The sequence below is a fragment of the Psittacula echo genome, assembly GCF_963264785.1.
Source record: "Psittacula echo genome assembly, chromosome: 4".
In the NCBI taxonomy this organism is placed as follows: Eukaryota; Metazoa; Chordata; class Aves; order Psittaciformes; family Psittacidae; genus Psittacula; species Psittacula echo.
Window position 1 is genome coordinate 73,948,259 of NC_137738.1, and position 16,705 is coordinate 73,964,963.

A 16,705-nucleotide genomic window follows, 5' to 3' on the forward strand; every position below is an offset into this window, starting at 1 on the left:
AGGATTATAGTTTTCAATTTTAAAACATTGACACTGTTAAATGGTCTGTATTTTACAGAGTGCAGAGATATTTTACAGGTTTTTGAGCTGAAGACAAGCTTTTCTCATTACTACAGTCCTCTTAGTATTCATACATCACCAAACACTGTATCATTTTATTTGGGAATGGCTTCGTAGGCATTTTCCTTATCGTAGGCGTAATACAGTTGATCCTATAGGTGTAGATAGAAAATAAATGTTAGTGTGTATTTCTTTTTACACAGAGACCAGAGTTGCTATGACATAATTCCGTTATACAATGCAATGAAGAAGAAAGTGTTGTCTGACTCTGATGAGGTAAGTGGTTGTGTCTTTAAGACATTGGCATTGAATAACTGGAGAAACAGGACTGCTGTCTCTGTCCTGCTGGGTACAAAAGTACCAATTTCAGTCACTGTAAGGGAGTGGAGTGTACTTCTCTGTCAATTAAATGTTTCTTGTTTGTCAGCTGGGAAACTGGGTAAAAATTCAGGCTCCTCTCCTTTAATGCTTTAGCAGCTTGATGGAGAATTTAGATGCTGCTTAGAATTCTGAGAGGTTCTCAAAACTGGCAGTCACATGAAATGCTTCCCAGAGGGACAAGGATAGAACTATTAAAAAAATCAAATTATAAATGAAGTATAAAAGAATTCACCTACTCATACATGCTTATATTTTTTTAACCTTTTTATGCGACTCATTATCTTGCTCAAAGGAAGAAGAGAAAGATACAAATGTGCCAGGAACTTCCACTAGAAAAAGAAAGGTAAATCTTATTTTATGATTTACAGTGCTACGAATAATTAGACAAGCATTGGTTAAACAAAGGAATGCAAAACTGAAAGTGTTTTTATTATCATCTAATGTCAGCTTTTGGAAAGTTTTGAGCTTAAAAGTGACGTGTTGTGCTACTAATCTGTTCAATGCAAAAGCATTTTTGTCGGTGCTGCTGCATGTCACGAATTCATCAATTAGAATTTGTATCCTGCAGGGTTCCTTTTCCATTAGATTGTGTAAGAACAGCTAGTTTGTTTAATATATACCAGACAACATTGTCATTTCAGGATCATCAGCCAAAGCGGCGGCTACGTAATAGAGCTCAGTCATATGATATTCAGTCATGGAAGAAGCAATGCCAGGAGCTGCTAAATCTCATTTTTCAGTGTGAAGACTCTGAACCGTTTCGACAACCAGTGGATCTCCTTGAATATCCAGTGAGTATATTGGAACAGGAAGGCCAGTTATAATTCAGTTGTTAGGTGGTTGGTTCCTATTTTTGAACTGTGACCATGTTTCCAACTTGTAACTTCAGGCACCTCTGTTGACAGAAATTTTTTTCAGTGCTTGGTTGTTACATTATATTAATGTTTAGTGTCTTTTTAAAGTCATTTCAAAAGAAATTATACTTCTCTGCTGTACTTTAGTTGCGAACTGTTCTGTATTCAGGGATGCCCCTGTTAGGCAAGTTACAGCTTTTACAATTAAGACGTCTTCCCTTTTCTGAGCGAAAAATGGTCCTAGGGTGCATTAGAAAGGGGGTGGTCAGTAGGTCAAGTGAGGTTCTCCTCCCCCTCTACTCTGCCTTGGTGAGGCCGCATCTGGAATATTGTGTCCAGTTCTGGGCCCCTCAGTTCAAGAAGGACAGGGACCTGCTGGAGAGAGTCCAGCGCAGGGCAACTAAGATGATTAAGGGAGTGGAGCATCTCCCTTATGAGGAGAGGCTGAGGGAGCTGGGTCTCTTTAGCTTGGAGAAGAGGAGACTGAGGGGTGACCTCATCAATGTTTACAAATATGTAAAGGGTGAGTGTCAGGATGATGGAGCTAGGCTTTCCTCAGTGATGTCCAGTGACAGGACAAGGGGTAATGGGTGTAAACTGGAGCATAAGAGTTTCCATGTGAACATCAGGAAAACCTTCTTTACTGTGAGAGTGACAGAGCTCTGGAACAGGTTGCCCAGGGGGGTTGTGGAGTCTCCTGCGTTGGAGATATTCAAGGCCCGGCTGGACAAGTTCCTGTGTGATGTACTCTAGGTTACCCTGCTCTTGCAGGGGGGTTGGACTAGATGATCTTTTGAGGTCCCTTCCAACCCTCAGGATTCTGTGATTCTGTGATAAATGAAGTACATGTGTTTGTTTATTGTGTGTGACCATTGTTGTCGTGGGTCATTTTTTGTTTTCAGAAGTACAAAAACTAATTTTCGTATCAGTCATCTGGGCTTGATTCAGAAAAAGTGTACCCAATGAAGAACTCTAGTGAACCATTAACTGTAGATGATGACTTTCCCCAGTTTCGCTTTCTGCTTGGGTGATTGCACTGGAGTTCAGATAGCCATGAGCTAGTTTGTAACTTCAGAATATTTTAACACAAAAGTCTTGTTGCCTTGGATTTGGTTTAGCCTTTTAGTCTAGTATAAGTAACAAAGCTAAAGGGTTTGCATGTTCTCCTTCTAGCGTATCTGAAGGTTTTGTTTAAAATACCACTCTAAGGTGATTCACATGGGGGGCATTAATCTTCCCAATTAGAGAAAAGAAATGCTTCTGTTTCAGAAGTCACTAGTATGCCTGTCTTGACACTTCTGCAGTCAGTGGGCACCATCATTTTTGAAGTAACTAAGCTTTATACCATGGCCTAACTACAAGTGGCCCTTTGTGTTTTGACATCTTTAAATGGTCTGAGAGAGAGCACCTTATTAGGCTTCAGCATGAAACACCCTGCTCCTGATGTCACACACCTGCGTAATGTTCAGAGGCACCCACACAGGTTCTCTTTGCTCTCATGGATTAACTTTTTTTTACTTCATTTTGGTATTTAAGCTTTTTTGCACACAGATAGTCCTCTGTTTCTCCCATAGCCTCAGAAAGGTTCTGTCATTGGCTTGAATACAGTCCCATTTAAGCCTGTGGAGTTTTCATTATTCTAATATTACTTCCCTAAATTGTTGGGTCTCCATTTGGGAAACTGCTCTGGTTTCAGTAGGGATGTGCTAAGCCTCTGATCAGGTTCAAATAGCCAGACTTCATATTTTAAAGCTAATATGTGAAAAACGATGTTAGGCTTAGTACCAAGTCTCAGCTGTTAAGCCACCCAGAAAGCTTGTAGTCACACTTCTGTATCACAGTTATCTTCATGAGTGCGTGTCAGTAATACAGCCCTTAGGATGCAAATTTTGAGCTTTGTATTTCAGTAAATCTGTTTTTAAAATTAATTAAATCTTGTATCAGTTAACTTCTATCCTCGATCCTGTTTCATTGTGTATGAGTGGAAAGGAGCAAATTGCCCTCCATATCTATTTAAAGAAGACATTTGCTTTGAACAGGTTTGGCAAATGCATCCTAATGAAAATATTCCATTAGGACTCATGGTGGGGGGGGAAAAGCTTGTAATACATGGCTTTGCTATTTCTTAACAGGATTACAGAGATATTATCGACACTCCTATGGATTTTTCTACTGTTAGAGAAACACTGGAAGCTGGCAACTATGAGTCACCAATGGAGTTATGTAAAGATGTGAGACTTATTTTCAGCAATTCCAAGGCCTATACACCAAGTAAAAGATCAAGGGTAAGACTTTTTCTTTCTTTTTGTTGTTTGGAACAATACTTACATCTGAAAAATACAGGACCCAAAGACAAAAGAGAGAGACACGGTTAACAGAGAGATTACTTTAAAAACAAGCTTCATTATTTCTGACCTTCAAACGAGAATATTTCTGAGAAAGTAGTATAGTTTTGGGTTTTAGAGGAATGTGTGCTGTTTAAATGCCTGAAGTTCTGATGTTCTGCAAGTATGGTTCAAAAATAAATACTTGAAAGTGTCTTTCGATGTGGCTCTTCCTTAGCATCCAGATCTGTAGAAACATGGTTGTAGGTACAATAGTGGAATTTAACTGGTGTTTTTGTGAAGAAACTAGGTTTTGAAAACACACATATGGAACCGCAAACTCCTTTGCTTTGGAGGTTGCCCCAAACTGAAATACACAGGTATAGAAAATGGGGGATAATGAAATTCTGTGCTGTTCATCAGTATGCAGTGAGATTGTAATGAAATACTTAGAATTTCTGGGAAACAAAACAGTTTACATTCTTCCTAATACTGAAGTGCCCTGCCAGTGGTAGAGTTAATAATGCTTTTCTCTAAAATTGACTTGTAGGTACAGTGTCTGTAAGCAGTGAAAGTTATAAATGTGTACGCATGTTCAAGGCTTCTGTGTAGCTTGTCTTCTGGTAACATGCATTACTTAAACTGGAATTATTAGCAGCTTTTATGTTTGGCTGTTCTGAATAGCAAATTAATCATCAGGACTTCATTGTCTTAAATGTAGGGACAAATTTCCTTCGTAGGCAGGTGACTAGCAAGAAGGACTGATCAGTGATTGATCTGTCTTCAGTCGGTAATAGACACTCACACTCGCTGTCGGGGCTGCCTAAGAATCAGCACCTACATAATTCTAATACATGCCTTGAACCTGTTTCAAAGGAATAGGCTGATGCTCAAATACAGGGTATACGGACACAACTTAATACAGAAGAAAATCAGATTCTTCACCCTTGGTATGATACAGTAAAATTCGGTTAAGGGATCTCTCTTTGTGGTTTCTGCTGAAGCTAGAAAGGGATGCTTTCTGGAAAGGCAGATGGAAGGGGACCAGTTGAAAAGGTGGCTGTTCTAATTTTAACTTCAGTGCAATCGTCAGTTGTAACAGACTTGTCAAAGACATGAAAATAATTAAACCTACTCATGGATTAGTGTAAATTTGTCGAGACAGACTGTACATTTCCTTTAAACATTTCCGTATCAATTGGTTTATTTTTGTAGCTATTGCTCAAAGATAAATAAATAAGTACAATGATGTTTTGGAAAAGCATACAACCTTCTTGTTTACTGGCTTTTCTTTTTCAGATCTACAGCATGAGTTTGCGCCTGTCTGCTTTCTTTGAAGAACACATAAGTTCTATTTTATCAGATTATAAATCTGCCCTACGCTTTCATAAAAGAAATACAATAAAGAAAAGAAGGAAAAAAAGAAGTAGAAGCAGCTCAGTTTCCAGTAGTGTTGCATCCAGGTACATTAATTCCTGTAAAGTATTCATGAAATGCTGTGCCAGTTTGACATACCTAAACAGTAGAACTTAGTGTGGTTTGTTTTTTTCCTTAATAGTTCCTTTACTGTTCCCTGTATTGCAGAATGGTTGCTTTGACATGCAGGTCCCTATGATGTGGAAGAGTTTAAAACTTTACTTAGAGCTATCCTAGTGTGAGTGCTTAAAATTCAAATAACTACTAAACGTGTACAGTAAACCAGCATTGTTAGGGTAGTGATGGCATCATGATTTGTCATGTAACTGTAGCATTTATTGTAAAGATTCACCTTTTGGAGGCTCACAACTACATGAATTTCTACAGTAAATGTCATATATTGAACGTATGTCATACAGAGATGATTGGTTTACTCCCATGGTCTCAGACGTGGGAGTAAAAAAAGTGGTCATCCAGAATCCAAATTGTTACTCCTTTTGCAGCCCTGAAAGGAAGAGGAGATTAATAAAACCTCAGCTGAAGGCAGAAACTGCTGCCACCTCCTCATCTTCTGCACCTGCACGGTCAACAGCACTGAGACATGCTCCACCTCAGATGAATGGAAAAGCAGCTGAAACCTCTTCCCTTGTGCGGACTAGAAGCAATAGGGGAACAACAGAAGTGGCTGTTACAGAGCAACCATCTACTTCTTCAGGAGCAAAGCCTTTAACAATAAAGCCTTTAATTACAAAGTCTAATACTACTGCAGGGTCAGGAAAGTCAGGCAAGTTGGGGTTTTTCACTGTTTCAGGGGTTTTTTTGTTGGGTTTTGCTGGGGTCTTTTAAACTGTGAATGTTTTTAAATATAAAACTTACTTTTTGGAAACCCAGTGTATTTGTCTCAGTTAAGACTGGTTCTGTTTTCAAGCTGCAGGGCCTTTGAGGTTCTTCAGAGGAAAACTCAGCAAGTTAGGCTGTGTTGTTTTATCCAGGAAGCTTTCTTGCCTCTAGATCACCATTCGGATGGTTTGTTTATAGTAGAACATGAGCTCCTTTTGAGAGAGATCAGAATGATTGTGATATAAACTACTTGACTAGAACAACGTTGATTTTTTTTCTTTTTGTCCTTCTAGTACTGGAGAATTCAACCAAACATTCCAAGAACCAGAATATTGTGTCAGTCCCTACTCAGTCTGATTACAGTCATCACACTAGGAATAACTCCACAAGAGAAAATCCTGAGAAAGAGAAGCAAGTCAAGCGCAAAGTAAAATCTGCCACTGTTAATCAACAAGGTATGGAGTTTCTTTGGAACATTTCTCCCTTCTAGTTATTGATGTAGTGGCTGTAGTGGTGTACTTTAATTGTGACAATTTGGGGGTGGAGAAATCAGTATGCATTATGATTTAGCAGAATAGGGAAGTCTGATAGAACAACTGAGTCACACTTAGTTCCTTCTTGATAAATCAGCACAGTTTTGACTATCTTAACACCATGTCCATGGTTTGATAAACTGTTGTCTAGCCCATTTTAATATCTGCACTTTCATTTCAATTATGACAAGGGTCATATTATGAGTTCTCAGATTCCAAAGCAGATTTCTGCAGGGTCACACTCCAAAGCCTGTGGGTTTTACCTAGTAAAATTTACGTGGGTTATGTTTGAGTCAGTAATGCTAAGTGTGATGACACTGCACAACCACAAGCATAAAATCAGAGTATCCCAGCTGCAACTTTGTTCTTTCACTTTTTGCCACAGCGAAATGGAACTATATAGTGTTTACTGCTTCGTTTAGTGTATCAATCCTATAGCACAGGATTGAGTGAACCTAGTTTTATGTAGTCTTCTAACTGAACTTGTTTGGTCTTTTTGAGTCTGGGTACCTTAAAACTCAAAGCTTCTATGGAGACTGAAGTAAGATCTCTTAGTCATAAAATCTTTCTTGTTGATGAAGGAGCTTTGAACTGTTAGGAAGCTTCTGTGAAGCAGCTAGATCTTTTCTCTGAAGATGAAGAAACAGTGGTCTGCAGATTAGGCCCTGCCTAATTAATCTGGTTACTCCTTGTAGTCCTTCTCTCCCTGAGGATTTTCCATTCTTTCTTACTCTTACATGCTTCTGAAAAAGCAGCTTGTGGTCTGATAAATTGTCCATTCCTTGCAAGCTTTCTCACAAAGGCCTCAGCTTATTATGTGACTAAATATGCACCCATTATGAGATTGGATGTTTGGTCATGCGAGAGGTATTTGAATGTTGTTGACATGATCCTGTCTCTCCTGCACACCCACTCATATGGCAGTGGAGGCCTGTGCTTTTAGTGTGTGATGGAGGACATCTGAACACAGCAGGAGCTGTGCATGGACATTTCCATGAAAGAACTGGATGAACTGTCATGCTGGCCATGAGTCTATTCCTGCCCACATTTTAGGCAAGGGTTGTGATATCAGAACACCTGTAAAAGGTCCTGTGACATGCCTCACAAGGAAGTTAGGTACCACTTGCCTAAGAAAATCTCGTAGCCCATGAAAGTCTCCAGGCAAATACCTTCTGCCATGTGTCTATAAGTGTAAGAAATCTGTGCATACCTTTGTATGTATGCGTGTATGTGTGTCTCCCATGTTTTTACCTTTTTCCTGGCTTATTGTTGAAATAACCCTAGTTTAATGAACTGGCTATAAAGGGTTCTACCTCAAGCTGAAAGAGGTAGCATTCTCCAGAAATGACCAGCTGGTAAGCATTCTTGATCGTTACAGCAATGCTTCTTGAGCAACTTGTTGCTGTTGCATGTAGCAAATACAAGTTTTAGTCCACTGATGGTGTGTCAGCCAAGAAGAACATTTGAGCCTTTTCCTTTTCTCTTCTCCCCTCCCCATCCCCCAGGTTTTTTCTGAGGTGGTTTTTTATTTGTTTAGTTTTTTTCAGGGCTGGGGTTTGGTTTGTTTATTTTCTTCAAGCTACCTTGAGCTAAACCCAGCTAGAAGTTAGTCTTCATTGTATACTGGAATGAAGCTGTTTGAGCTTTACTTTGGGTTTCTTAGATTTTGGCAGATTGTCAATCACTGTTGAATCCATTCAGATATTGTAGTAGGAATTTTATTAAGGCAGCTTGAAAGTGAATATAAATCCACATCTGTTCCATGATACATACTCTCGTTTCTTTATAGCAGATTGCAAGAATAATGCTTTGGCATCAGGAAGCATCCAGGTAAATGGACACGGTGGACAGCCTTCAAAACCTCCAGTTAAAAGAGGTCCCGGACGAAAGCCGAAAGTGGAAGCTAATAACAGTACCTGTGAGGTGGTGCACAAGAAAAGAGGCAGAAAACCAAAAAAGCTGCAAATTGTTGAACAGCAGAAGGTTGCAGAGCAGAACGCAATCCAGACCACAAGGGACGTACCAGAAGAAGCCTCTGCTTCTACTGCATGCAATTCTCTTTCTGAAAATAATATGAAGGAAGACTTGTTACAAAAAAAAGGCCGTGGGGGTAGAAAGCCAAAAAGGAAGATAAAGACCCATCAGCCAGGCTCGGACCTCCTAGTTCCTGCAAATGTTAAAATGCAAACAAGAAGCAGGAGGAAAAAGATAGATGAGCCTATGGAGGAGGGGTCTGAAGAGCTTAAAGATTCTGAACCTCACATGAGAACTAGAAACCAGGGTAGGAGGACAGCCTTTTACAATGAAGATGACTCTGAGGAAGAGCAAAGGCAGCTATTGTTTGAGGACACCTCCTTAACTTTTGGAACATCTAGCAGAGGCAGAGTCCGAAAGTTGACTGAAAAAGCAAAAGCTAATTTAATTGGTTGGTAATTTTTACCAGGGATTTTACTTCAGAATGCTATGAAGCAGGTACAGTTAAGGAATGGCAGAACAGACTTCTGCTTCCCTGCTGCTATTATGGGTTGGAAGAGTATGTTCTGGCTTGAGGAGAAAAATTTAGCAAAAAAAATAAACTGAAAGAGCAGTCTTTGAAAGAAATATATATTTTAAACTTTTGCTATTTATTGCCCTTCAAATAGGTTGTGCATTTCAACAGTCATTTTGTTCACAGTTGAGAATAATGAAAGCAATTTCTGGCTGATGTACAGAGTTGAGAGCGACTCTGCTCGAGTAGTGCATAGTATCCTTACACCAATAAAGAAACAGGTGATAGAACTTGTAATGCCACAAACTGAAAGCAGAAGTCTGTTTTTAACCAAGCAAGGGGCACCTTGATTGTAAAGTCAAGTTGCCTCGAAAGGCAGATTTTGGCAAAAAGTGGCAGTAAATTCACTTACATTTCTACTAAATACAAAAATATCAAACTTTGCTAATCTGAAAATGCTTAATTTCAGTTGTGATGGAACGTTCAACTGCAAAGGAAGCCTAGCACAGGCTGTGGGTTTATCCAAGCTCTGCCAAACATAGCAAAAATGTAATCACAAATATATATATATATATCCACATTGGAAAAAGTTTGACTAATGTCTAATTTTTCAGACCTTGATTCTTGTATCAATCACTAAATTTCTGTTTATTGTGCCAAAGACTGAGAATCAGTGCAGTGGAGAGCCTTTTTTTCTTTCCGAGTGTCAGTACAGCATACCATTTGCAGTGATAAAAGCTGTGTATCGTTTTAAATAGTAAGTGGTTAACATTGTTCTGAAATGTATCCTTTTTGGTACTTTTGGTAGAAAATAATGCACTGGTGGGGTCCTTTGACAGAGATGTTTTAGACAAAACATATAATTGGTTAAAGGATTCAAGGAAATTACAGGACAGGTATGGAATGAAGATGTTTACTTTCTGATCCAGATTGATTGTTGTTTCTACAACTTTAGACGTGCTGAAGAGGCTAAAATGACCTACAAAGAAGAGTGTATGTGTATATATTAATATATACATGAACACATACATACAGAATATTACCCAGGTATAAATTTTTTTCAGGATTTTTTAGATAGCACTAGAACTAAAAATAAATTTTAAAATGTCATACTTTATAGTTTAATTTTAAGGGGAAGATTGGTTATTTTCAATTATTAAGGTTAAAAGGCCAAATCACTTTTTATGCAATCATGTTTTATACAGTGGTCTCATTGCACATTGTGTTTTTCTGCACTTTTTATGGTATATCACGCTGACATAAGTCAACAAACACCCTAAAGAAAAATTCCATTTAATGATTGTGCCTTGTATTCTATTATTTCTTGCATCCTTAGTAAAATTAAGTTGTCTATTGTAAATGATAACTATATGACTTAGGGGAATGTATTGTTATATGTACTGCTCTGGAAAAGAAAAGCAGTTATTTATTTGTTTATGGTACATCTAGTTATTTTATACCTTTACAAACAAACTTTAATACCATTTCTATCACTTAGAAAAGTATTGTCCAGTTTTAAGGAAAAAAAAATACAGAAGCAGTCATATTTTCTGAGATCGGTATGGTACAAAAATGTAACCAAAATTGCCTGGTTATACATTACTTTGGAAGCTTGAGTAGTGTGAAAGGGGGGTTTGTGTGTGTGTGTGTGTGTGTGTGTGTGTGTGTGTGTGACCCTAACTTAGTTGAAGAAAAGAAACCTGAAATGAAACCTCAATTCTGTACACCCTTACTGAAAAATAATTCTCTCTTTTTACGAACATCATCTGCAATAGCTTGCAGGGAGGGCATACAGAATTAAGACCTTAAATTTGCACAGATTCTGTATTTGTTTGGGGCCTGATTCTTCACTCTTTATTTTCTATTACATACAAAAAAAACCCAAACTTAATTAAAAAAGCTTAAACAACACTGGTATTTGGCACTGAGAGGAATAGATGTAAGCTGCTGTGGACAGCAAATTATTATCCACCGTATACCTAGTTTTGCATTGTTCACATGCATTCAGCTACAAAGAATGATGAAAATATTTTCCAGATCCTCGTTGAATTGTTCGGGGTCTGACTGTGGGGAGCAGGGATTAGTTTGCATTTCACTTGTTGGGATATTTATTTTTTCTGACAAGTATTTCTCTATGATCCAATTAAAATGGAGTCACAAAACGTGTGGTAAGATAAGCTATGGTTGTACAGTTGCAATACAGCTTCACAGTTCACAGCTAGTTGACTCTGCTTGTTAATTTTGTCAAATCTCACTGAAGGCAATCATTTGAAAATGTGTAATTTCCTGATGTTATCTGCATTGTAATATATGAAATAGATTATATCTAAAATTCAGCTTCTGTATTTACTCCATTTGTAATAACGTTTGTTATGGCATGTTTATGTATATATTTATGTATCGGAAATACCTTGTATGTAAGTTTCAGAGACTGAAATAATATGCATTCCCTTAACAGTAGGTAGACAACTGTACGTCATAATTCTATGATAATCGAAGGCATTGCCTGCAGAACTGGGTAGTGCTTCCCACCCAGTGATATCCATGACTTTAGCCAGTAATTTTTAAATTCATATTGGACACATTAACATTTTTCCTTTTAAAATAAATTGTGGATAATTAGGGTCATTTTTTTACGGCAGCAATACTAAGAATTTATTAGAAATTAATACCAGATTATTTAAAAGTTCTATTTTTATAATTTAATTTCATGAGGTTACAGACTTATTTATAAGACTTCAGTCACCATCAGACTGTGCATTTTGGTCTAGGAAAAATGTATTACTTGAGGTTGTTGTGACATACTGTTATCAACACAGAACAAGAGCTTTTGATTACAAAGTCCTAAGTTTTTAAATGTGAGCAATGAACTATTGGCCAGTGTTCTGACATAATTTAAGAATTACAGTTAAATGCATGTTTTATAATGCCATCCCAAGTACCTAACAACTGGCTCAGAAAATGGAGTATCAGAATCTCATGTGCTTGTTTCACATTTGCATTGTAAATTGGTTCATAGTCATACACATGCAAACGATCTTACAGGCCTGGCAGCAATTAACACGGTTTTATTCATTAAATTAATTTATACTTGACATGGGTATGAGGATACTGTTCTGGTATTTCTGCTCTATACTGGGAAGTGTTAAAATTGGTATTTATTGCTGAGTGATATCTTAATAACTGTGTGTTCTCTAACTACCGATGAGGAAATAACTTCTGTTGCTGTGAAGCCAGTGTGCTCTAAATGTTTAACAGAAATCATTGTACCTGTGCCTGCATACTTAACAACTCTTTAGCCATTTTGTTTCGCTTGTTAGTGTGTTCTCTGGGGACTTAACTTAAATTTTACCACTGTAGTGTTCATTACTGTCAATATTGAACTAGAGCTCTTTGTCACTTGGCACTGATGGGTGATTCAACTTTACAGAAAAATGTCTTCCTCCGGTGATTAGCCTGCTGTGATATAGATTTACAGATGTTTATTTGTACAGTGTCCAGTTCGTACATGTGATCAGTTTGTTGATAGACTTGTAAGATTGAGTTGGTTGAGTTAAATATTACTATGGCTTAATATTTGTAAAACTATTAATCGATAAAAGACCCTAATGCAGCACATAGGATATATTAATATCTATAAAATAAATGTAGCGTAGAGACAACTTTCTGTACTGCTGTACCAATTCTGATTCTGTGCCAGAGGCTTTTGTCTGACCAAAAAAAAGACTACATACAACACAAAAAATAGCCTGTCCATTCAGTAACTTAAGGCTTGTTACAGTTTTGACACCACATTGTTCGGTCTTTTGCTCATATTTGTTGGATCGAGGGTTGCAGGTAAATGCTTTAGCATGTAATTTGAATTCAGGCGCGTATTAAATGGTTGACTGGTTCTATAAAAGCAGTAGGCTTAACTGGATGAGACCCATTCACCCCATACTTAGAGTACATTGGAGGTTGCAGGTGTTTAAGCTCACTTTCATCAGCATTCACATTTAATCTGAAGCATGCAAATCTTGCAGAGGTAATTTTAGCATATTGCTGGTCAATCAAGGTACTGCCATACCACAATAATTACATTGTGTCGTAGTCCCTACCCTACTCTAAAATGGTATATTTTCTCCACAGTAGTTCTTCAAAGCTTTTTCTTTTTGCCTTTTTTCTTTGTTGGGGTTTCTTTTTGGGGGGAGTTGAGTGTTTAACAGGAATTTAAATACACCTCAGCTGCAGTGCTGTGATCCAGAAGGTAGAGGGCTTTAAAACCTCACCTAGAAACAACGAAAGCTCATTTTCTGCTTACTACCTAATGAAGACAAGTTAACTGTGTAAAATTGCTATATAATATATTTTCTCTTATCCCTGAAGTTCTTGTAGCAGATTGGTTTCCAAGGGGATCTGGATATTCAACTGATAGAAGGGATGTTAGTTTTCTGCTGTGAATTATTATGTATACAGGCTTGTTCGTATGCAGAGGAAGGTGTATTGAATTTCATAAAATCGGCCAGGGCTTGACACTGTGTTTCCAATAGCAATCTGGTACTGACAGCTTGCGTAGTTTCCTGGTTTTGAATCAGGAATATAGCTAGTATGCTTTCTGCTGTGTCTGGGAGAAATAACAGGTAGCTTTTAAACTAGAGCTAACCTCTAGGTGCTCTTGCACTTGTGCTAATTCCAGTGTGGGAATTTGCTGTGTCTTTTTTGCAGTGTGTTAGAGGAGGAAACACCAGATTAAAAGACATTTTAAATAGCAGGAAAAGGCGATTAGTTTCCCCCCTCCCTTTTCCCAAGGTTATAATAGCCTCGAGGCACTCGAGAGAGAAACCCTGTATGCTGCAATAAAATAAAGGTGAATAAATTTAGCTTTTAGGAGGTAGGTAGTGAGACAAATAGTCATTTGGATCCTTTTTAATGCAGATAAATACATCAGGAAATGCACTTCAAATAATGCAAACAGTACATTTTAGGGAGGGAAGGTAGTGCTGTACTATGAATTTCTACCCTGAAAGAACAACGAATGAGGTCATACAAATTAGGAGTAGAAGGAAATACAGGTACTGATCATGTACGCATGCCTGTATGATGTACATGTGCTATTTTTAACTTACCACTGCGTGCGTTGGTTTGCTGATACATTGAGACCCTACAGAAGTTACATTTTTGGACCATACTAAAACTGCAGAAGTGTGGTGAACAACTGGATAATGATCTCGCATGAATTAAATCTCTCATAATGTTTAAATATGTGTAGAATGGAGCTCAACTTCAAGGAAATGACCTAGAAAGGTTAATTTTGAAACTGACACATTTTCAGATTAAAAATTATGCTTATTTTGTACAGAATTATGTAAAACACAAATCTGTTGTATGTAATGAGTAACAGTTTTGAAAACTATAATTCTTTAGCTTTATCAAGGTTTTTGTTTTTCTTCCTTCCAGAAATCTAGATTATCATGTTATAACCTAAAGTATCTCACCAGGATAACAGTGCCCTTTCTTTTTGTACATATGGATTGGAAATTTCTTTACTGTTATGTGGACACTTTCTATGTTAGTTTTGATGCATAATACTTTGAATCCTTTTATACAAACTAGAATGTATGTGTAAGAATTACTGTCACTGCAATGTAGTAACTACAAACTTATTTTTAAATAAATAGAAAACATGTTTTTCTAAACTGTCCAATTGTGTGTGTTTCTAGCTAGTAATTTACTGTTAAGGGACAATTGCTTATGTGTTCTTCAAAACAGACTAAAAGTGGCCTGGTTTGATTCCTCACGGAATACGGTGTAGCAGTGTATGGTGGTGTGGTCTAGTGTTTTATGTGGGAACAGGCAAGATTACAGCCAAGTTTGCTGTTTTGTAGCATTTTCACTAAACCCTGCAGTTCTGGAGGCACTGTAAAGGCACTGGTGTCACACTGAAGATGCCAGATTGCCAGTCCTCTTAGCTCACTTCCACATGTGCAGCAGGGTACCCCTTGCCTACAAGAAGCCATTCCTGTTCAGGTAACTGCTGTTTGTACCAGAGCTATGTGCAGTCCCAGTGGGAATCTCTGCTTCCCAACAACTCTAAAAGAAGCAAAAACTTAGCAGAGAGAAGTCTCCTGCCTCTCTGCACATACAGTACTGGTGTCCAGACTAGTTGCCCTGAATGGGTAACGCACAGAAAAGTCAGTATAGGATGTGTTTTCACAATGCTGTTGGGTTTCTTTGTTTATATCTACGTGTGTCTGCTGAGCAGATGCAGGACTAAAGAAATGCTTGGTATTTCAAATACCGCACCATGTGGATTGTTTCATGTTACTTGCTTTATTAGATCATCTTTTTCTCCTTATGTACCTTACCTGAAATCACAAGGAAGTGATAGAAGAACCCTTACCCCACAGATGCAGGTATGTGTGCTGCTGAGCAACAGGGTCAGGAAACAGTCAGAACCAATTGAGTTCCCTGTAGCTTTCCAGACATGCCCCAGTACGGAATCTGGCAAAAGCAATACTTGTTTTTAGCATATGAGGAAAAATCTCCGTTGTCTTAAGCGTCTCAGTATTAGTAATTGGCATGGTCTGCTTGGAGATAAATTATTTTAGAATACTGAAAATGCGATACGCCTCCATGTTCCTGTTCAGTACTGAAGGCAGTAGTTCTATTGCATATGCCTCTTCAATATTACAGTATTACAATAGTGACATGCTCTTCTGAAAACAAGCCACTGTTCTGTTACTGTGAAGAGTTTTAAGAAGTTAATAGTTTTTGTTTTGAAAAGATCTTTTTCTGCATAACTTTGTACAGAATCCTTAAAATACAGTTGTATCCCAGTTCTCACTGGTGTGACAGGTGTCTTTTTGAAACCTACTGCGGTTATTTTCCTTTAGGTAGGAATCAAGACTTTGCGTAAGATTAACTGTGAAATGCTGGTATCTGACAGCTAGATGCTGACTGTGCCAGTGCTAATGCTTGTTAATACCATTTATTCCTGTTTAGATGGACCATAATGCTCATTAAATGAAGGAAATTATGTATGATCATTGAATTTGACCATTTTGTTTCCTAAGTGAAAAGTTCTTGTACCAAAACCTGTGCTCTTTCCTGCTCTAGCAATCAATATGAACTTCACAGGAGTGGGTTTGTCATTTTCCCAAAGACAAATGAGCAAAGTGTAATGGCCTTAAAAATTAATCAATGTTTCTATTTGAAGCACATGATGAAAATAAAGCAAATGCCAGAGAACTAAAACCAGCAAGCAACGTAGAAGGTGGCTGGAATTTAACTGGCTTTTAACTGAGTTTCTGTACAGAAAATTTGCATGTGAAATACAGTTTTTGTGGGCTTTACTAATGTGGATGGGAAACAGCTCAAAATGTCAGGTTGTTTTTCTAGCTCAGAGAAATATTGTGTTAGATATCTTCACAGCAGGCTTAACGACCTCTTTTACGGGAGCGTAGTGAGGATTATGAATCCTCTCTCATAGTTTGAAACCTCTGTGTGTGTTGAAGGGAGGACAGGGTAAAGAATTTGGGAATACTGTTCTAATCTGGTAACAGCCATACAAATTTCCCTCATGCTTCCTTTTCTCATCTCAGAGATGGGGAGGCTTCACCTAAACTTGGTCCTATCTGCCTCTCATTTTCCTTTAGCTTGTAGGCACATCAGTGAAAAGGAGAAAGAGGAGATGAGAGCAGAGGCAGGTAGTCGATTCATTCAGCATCCAATTTCTTCAAAGGCATATTCCTGAAGATACCGAATTCAAACAAAATGTTTGTTGGTATTCCAGGGCCAGAGAAGCCTTATCTGTGAATTTGTGCTTTGTCT

General features: G+C 37.9%; 1 protein-coding gene across 5 annotated transcripts in view; it reads left to right on the forward strand.

Annotated features, from left to right (window-relative positions):
• PHIP (PHIP subunit of CUL4-Ring ligase complex) overlaps positions 1-14,571 on the forward strand; it is a 110,082-nt gene extending 95,511 nt beyond the window's left edge. For 3 of the 5 annotated variants that reach the window (XM_080615136.1, XM_080615137.1, XM_080615139.1), the window contains 8 exons: positions 264-336; positions 734-784; positions 1,065-1,232; positions 3,428-3,580; positions 4,919-5,082; positions 5,539-5,819; positions 6,169-6,330; positions 8,198-14,571. In XM_080615136.1, coding sequence (XP_080471262.1) covers positions 264-336; positions 734-784; positions 1,065-1,232; positions 3,428-3,580; positions 4,919-5,082; positions 5,539-5,819; positions 6,169-6,330; positions 8,198-8,841 — 1,696 coding nt within the window. In that variant the 3' untranslated portion in view covers positions 8,842-14,571. The remainder of the gene's footprint in view (positions 1-263; positions 337-733; positions 785-1,064; positions 1,233-3,427; positions 3,581-4,918; positions 5,083-5,538; positions 5,820-6,168; positions 6,331-8,197) is intronic. The other 2 variants (XM_080615138.1, XM_080615140.1) reach the window with 2 other exon arrangements.
• Positions 14,572-16,705: the final 2,134 nt, after the last annotated feature.